At 43.0% G+C, this 6,636-nt stretch overlaps 1 protein-coding gene across 5 annotated transcripts in view; it reads right to left on the bottom strand.

The window, feature by feature from the left end:
* Window positions 1-6,636, bottom strand: part of MRO (maestro) — a 28,097-nt gene that overhangs the window by 9,149 nt on the left and 12,312 nt on the right. For 3 of the 5 annotated variants that reach the window (XM_011969047.1, XM_011969045.1, XM_011969043.1), the window contains one exon: window positions 1,376-1,478. The exons of the other annotated variants lie outside the window; for them this stretch is intronic. In XM_011969047.1, the coding sequence (XP_011824437.1) occupies window positions 1,376-1,474 (99 nt within the window). In that variant the 5' untranslated portion in view covers window positions 1,475-1,478. The remainder of the gene's footprint in view (window positions 1-1,375; window positions 1,479-6,636) is intronic. 5 annotated transcript variants of the gene reach the window in all.

The following is a 6,636-nucleotide window of genomic DNA, read 5'->3' on the forward strand; positions in this document are numbered from 1 at the left end:
ATCTAGTACACATCTGCGAACATTTCAGGACTGATCTAGTACACATCTGCGAACATTTCAGGACTGATCTAGTACACATCTGCGAACATTTCAGGGCACTTAAAGGATGTCCCAACTCCAGAATGCATGCATCTGAACATGCAATTAAGAGCAGGAAGAGAAATTCATGAATAATGCAAATTGGGGAACACTGTGTGTCTGATGCAGGAACCTGTACTTTAAGAACTAAACTCTATCACTCCTGTAATCCCAGCACTTTGGGAGGCCAAGGAAGGCGGATCGCCTGAGGTCAGGAGTTCGAGACTAGCCTGGCCAACAAGGCAAAACCCCGAAACCCCATCTCTATAAAAATACAAAAAGTTAGCTGGGCGTGGTGGCAGATGCCTGTAATCCCAGCTACTTGGAAGGCTGAGGCAGGGAGAATTGCTTGAACCTGGGAGGCAGAAGTTGCAGTCAGCTGAGATCACACCATTGCACTCCAGCCTGGACAACAGAGCAAGACTCCGTCTCAAAAACAAACAAACAAAAACACTGAACTCGAAGTAATTGCAGGGCCAGGGATGGGGCAAGAGATAGGCTAGTCTCTGAGCCTTTGTAGTAAGCCTGTCAGCTCTCATGCAGGAAGACCCTGGTGTGCAGCAGGACCCAAAACACAGCAACAGGTACTAGAGTCAGAATCAAGATGTTGAAAGATCCGGACAAGATCAGAGAAGACAAAAGCCACCTCCCCACCATCCTTAGAGGGGGGCCTAGAGCGGGAGACTGGCTTGAGATTCAGCTATCTCAGTAGTGCTATGGATGAGATTTGGTGATTTCCAAGCTTCATTAGTATTCCTGGATTTTCATTACAGCTCATTCCTTTTTTATCTAACTTTTTTTTTTTTAAAAAAAGACAGTGTCTACTCTGTTGCCCAGGCTGCAGTGCAGTGGCACGATCTCAACTCACTGCAACCCCTACCTCCCGGGCTCAGGCGATCCTCCCAGCTCAGCCCTGAGTAGCTGGAACTACAGGTACATGCCACCATGCCCAGCTAATTTTTGTATTTTTGGTAGAGACAGGGTTTTGCCATGTTGCCCTGGCTGGTTTAGAACTCCTGAGCTCAAGTGATCCACCTGCCTCAGCTTCCCAAAGTGCTGGGATTACAGGCATGAGCCACCACACCATATTTGTATTATTGAGTTAGCAGCAAGTTATTCTCAACTAATCTTCTTGTCATCCTGTAAACATCCTATCCATGTTAAAAGAACTGTCATCAAAGTTTTTTCAGAAGGAACTTCAGGGGAGCAGGACTAACTAACCGCAGACCAAGCAAACATACATCTTACAAAACAGCTGCTGGGAGGAGAAATGTGTTCATAATATTTTGTGTCAGACCTTGGAAAAGAAAGATATCAGTGATGTCCTTTTCTGCTTGGGCTGGGAAGTAGGGATGGAAAGGGGCTGGCCCAGGATTCTCCTCTGTCTTTGGTCCATGGAACTAAAAAAAAAAAAAAAAAAAAAAATCACATGAGCCACAGACACTCAACATCAACAAACATTGTTGTACAATGCATTGTGCTGGGGTAAGAACATAAGGAGGCAGCAATCCTGAGGCCTGTCTTTAGGAACCTTCCACCGTGGTGAGGAGATAGAACAGTCACATAGATAAATAGCAACCCAAGGCAGCCCAGGAGGAATAGCAGCTTGGGGGTGAAGGGAGATCTGCCCTCTGGTTCCCCACTCCATTCTGCAGATTTCTTTTATCACTATCACCAAAGAAGTAAAATGCAGATCCCCAGGCTCTGCCCACAGAGTTCTCATGAATTGAAATACAGAGTAGCCTCAAATTTTGTGTTTTTAAAAGTTCTCCAAGAATGTAAACTGGTACCTCTTTTTAGAGAGGATTCGGCACTATCTCTTACCACTTTAAAGCACACATAATTGGCAATTCTTTAATCCTACAGAAATTAGCACATCATATGCTCAAAGATATACACAAAGGATAGCCACCATAGCGCCGTAATAAACAATATGGTGTTCTTTAATGGTTTGGGCAGGGGAAGGGGGTGCAGGGCAGGGGTTTGAGACAGGGTTTTACTCTGTCTCCCAGGCTGTAGTGCAGTGGCAGGAACACCGCTCACTGCAGCTTCCACCTCCCAGGCTCAAGCAATCCCCCTGCCTCAGCCTTTGAGTGGCTGGGGCCACAGGTACATGCCACCACACCCAATTAATTTTTTTTTTTTTTTTTTTACGTTGTCCAGTCTTGTCTCAAACTTCTGGGCTCATGCAATCCTTCTGCCTCAGTCTCCCAAAGTGTTGGGATTATAGGCTTGAGCCACTGTGCCCAGTCAATGGTTTGAACATAAATAAATTACATATATTATAACTATACAACTTTACAAAAACTGCTATGCAGTCACTAAGAAGAATATTGGGTACATCAACATGTGCTAAAATAATCTCCATGATAAATTTTGAGTGAAAAGTGCAAATCCATGTGTACAGTATTTTATCACTTGAGTAAAATCAAAATGAGGGCAGGAAATACATATGTACATATATGCTTGCATATGCATAGAAGGAGGAAAAATACCCAAGAAACATTAAGAGAGATGACTTCTGGGCTGGAAATCCGAGGAATTGAAATTGGAGGGAAACTTACTTTTTTCACCCTTTTTTGTATATGTACAGCTTGTAATTTTACCATCTGCATGTATTATTGAAAGAGTATAATATACATAAGCATAGCTTACCAAGTGATTCTGATCCACAGCCTGACTTGGGGCCAACTAGTACAAACCAGCACTTCTCAAACTTTAATATGCACTAAAATAATTTGAAGATCTTGTTCAGTGTGTCTGCAGCGGGAACTCGAATTTCCGCCTTTCTTCCAAGCTCCCAGAGGATGCCAAGCAGGTACTATGCTTTGAGTGGCAAGGGCATAAAGTTAAGAGCATTGGAGCCGAGAGAGGACCATGGGCTGGAACAGCTGGTGGAGACTTCCCAAAGCACACTGGTGAGCTTGGAAGCAGAGGCAGAGCATATATGACACTTTGGGATTCAATGGGATCCCATGCAGTATCATGGTGATGGTAGCAATAACGATTAAAATAGTAGGAGAGAGGTAGAACATAGGCTACAGGGGCTAGTTAAAGGCCAGCTGTGGAAGACTCTGACTTCTAAAGAGCTTGATTTCAAATGTACTTTGTAGATATGAGTACCCTGATGATTTTCTTTTAATTTAGGTGAAATCCATGTAACATACAATTAGCCATTTAAACAATGTTCTGCAACCACCACCTCTGTCTAATACCAAAACTTTTTCATCACCCCAAAAGAAAACCCTGCACCCATTAGGCATTCATTCCCTATCCCATCCTCCTCCAGCCCTGGGCAATGTTAATCTGCCTTCTGTCTCAATGGATTTACCTATTCTGAATATTTCACATATATGGAATCATACATTATTGTGATCATTTATAACTGGCTTCTTTTTCTTAGTATATTGTTTTTGAGGTTCATCCATGTTGTAGTATGTATCAATATTTTGTTCTTTTTTATGGCTGAATAATATTCCATTGTATGGTTATACTACAATTTGTTTATCCATTCACCTGTTGATAGGCACTTGGGCTGTTTCCCTGTTTTGGCTATTTTGAATAATGCTACTATGAATATCTGTGCACAACTATCTGTTTGGGTATCTGCTTTCAGTTATTTGGGGTATATACTTAGGAGTAGAATTGCTGAGTCATATGGTAATTCTTTTTCTTTTCTTTTTTTTCTCTTTTTGAAACAGAGTCTTACTCTGTCTCCTAGGCTGGAGTGCAGTGGCTCACTGTAACCTCTGCCTCCTGGGTTCAAGGGATTCTCTTGCCTCAGCCTCCCTAGTTGCTGGGATTACAGGCGCACGCCACCATGCCTGGCTAATTTTTGTATTTTTAGTAGACACAGGACTTTGCCATGTTGGCCAGGCTTGTATGGAACTCCTGACCTCAAGTGATCCCCTACCTCAGCCTCCCAAAGTGTCAGGATTATAGGCGTGAGTCACCGAGCCCAGCCATCCTATGGTAATTCTACGTTTAACTTTTTGAAGAACCACCAAACTGTTGGTTACATCATTTTACATTCCCACCAGCAATGTATGAGGGTTCCAATTTCTCCACATCCTTACCAACTTTTATTTTCCATTATTATTGTTATTTATTATTAGATCCATCTTAGTAGGTATGAAGTGGTCTGTCCTTTGTGGTTTTTATTTGCATTCCCCTAATGACTAATGAGGCTAAGCATCTTTTCATGTGCTTGTTGGTGATTTATATCTTCTTTGGAGAAATTTCTATTCAAATCCTTTGCTCATTTTCCGTTGGGTTGTCTTTTTCTGAGTTGTAAGAATTCTTTATATATTCTGAATACTAGACCATTATCAGACATATGATTTACAAATATTCTAGCCCATTCTGTGGGCTGTCTTTTCACTTTCTGGATAATGTCCTTTGTGCACAAAAGTTTTGACGAAGTCCAATTTGTGTATTTTTATTGTTCTTACTCGTGCTTTTAGTGTTATATCTATGAATCCATTGCCACATCTAAGGTCATGAAGATTTACCCCTTTATGTTCTTTTAAGCATTTTATAGTTTTAGCCTTTCTATTTAGGTCATTGATCCATTTTGAGCTAATTTTTGTATATAATGTGTGGTAGGGGTTCAACCTCATTAGAACCATTGACTTATATATGTTTTGTGTTTTATTTTTTTTAATAGGAGAAATGGCAGGCAAGCAGCTGCAACCATTCTTAACCCCGGCTACCTTAGGATCACCTGAGGAACTTCTAAACATCCAGACCAAGTCTACCATTATCTCCAGAGAGGGGCCCAGGCATCAGTATTTTTTAAAGCCCACCAAGTAATTCCAGCAGGCAGTCACTGAACTACAGTGACCAGTGACCAACTGTCTTGGTTTTCCCAGGGCTGGGGAGCTTCCAGGGACATGGGACTTTCAGTCCTAAAGCTGGAAAAGTCCTGGCCAAACCAAGACACACTCCTCTCTGATACAACCTGACCCTTTTCAACAGCTGTACTTTGGAACATTCGACTTCCTTGATCTGGAGGTGCACGGGGATTTGATTTCTCTGCCGTCCTTGTCCCCCAGGTGGATTTGGTCAATGAAACCCCAGGTGGATTTGCTCCATTCCGGAGAGGTCCATGAAAACACTCCCTCACCCCATAACTCCCAGGACCTATATCTCCTTCATATCTGGCCAACAGGAATCTTCTCATCACTGCAAGGGGGAACCAAAATAAAACCCCAGAAAATTGCATCCCCACCAATTAGCGAGAGTTTCTCTTTCCATCAGTTACCTGGCTGAACCGAGATTCTCTGTTTGCTTCAAGGTATTCCCACAGGCTTCCTCATTAAACCAGTGGCTCTCACACTTCAGTGTGCATCGGAATCACCCAGCAGACTTGTTAAAACATTTTGATTGTTGAAACAGCAATCAAATTATGAACCCATGAAAGGGGGCAGTTTTGGTGGACGGAGCTCAGGCAGTGCCTGTGGTGATGGTTATGGATCTGGTAGTGGAAACAGTGGATATGGTAGCAGAAGATTCTAAAAACAGCAGAAAAGGAGGCTGGGCACGGTGGCTCACACCCTTAATCCCTTTGGGAAGCTGAGGTGAGTGGATCACCTGAGGTCAAGAGTTTGAGACCAGTCTGGTCAACATGGTGAAACCCCATCTCTACTAAAAATACAAAAATTAGCTGGGCATGGTGGCGGGCACCTGTAATTCCAGCTACTCGGGAGGCTGAGGCAGGAGAATCACTTGAACTGGGAGGCAGAGGTTGCAGTGAGCCGAGATTCCCAGGTCCAGGCCCCAGAGTTTCTCATTTTGGGCATCGGCAGCAGGGCCTAATAATTTCTATTTCTAACAAGCTCCCAGGTGACACTGGGATGTGACTGGTTTGGTGACCACACTTGGAGAACCACTGCATTAACAGAAAGAAACCACAGCAGTACAGTGTTTCTTCTCTCCAGAATAAAGGGATTTTAAAATTCACACTGAGGATGGAGCTGGAGGTCATTATTCTAAGCAAACTAACACAGGAAGAGAAAACCAAGTACCACATGTTCTCACTCATAAGTGGGAGCCAAACGTTGAGTACCCGTGGACACACAAAAGGCAACAGACACCAGGGTGGAGGGCGGGAGGAGGGTGAAGAGCGAAAAACTACCTGTCAGGTACCATGCTTATTACCTGAGTGACAAAACAACCCATACTTCAAACCCCTGCAAGACACAATTTAGCTTTATAACAAACCCACACATGTACCCCTGAAACTAAAATAAAATTTAAAAATTTAAAATTCGGTGCTGGAGAGGATGTGGAGAAATAGGAACACTTTTACACTGTTGGTGGGACTGTAAACTAGTTCAACCATTGTGGAAAACAGTGTGGCGATTCCTCAAGGATCTAGAACTACCATTTGACCCAGCCATCCCATTACTGGGAATATACCCAAAGGAGTATAAGTCATGCTGCTATAAAGACACATGCACACATATGTTTATTGCAGCACTATTCACAATAGCAAAGACTTGGAATCAACCCAAATGTCCATCAGTGACAGACTGGATTAAGAAAATGTGGCACATA

The sequence above is a fragment of the Mandrillus leucophaeus genome, unplaced genomic scaffold (assembly GCF_000951045.1).
Source record: "Mandrillus leucophaeus isolate KB7577 unplaced genomic scaffold, Mleu.le_1.0 Scaffold87, whole genome shotgun sequence".
NCBI classification, from domain to species: domain Eukaryota; kingdom Metazoa; phylum Chordata; class Mammalia; order Primates; family Cercopithecidae; genus Mandrillus; species Mandrillus leucophaeus.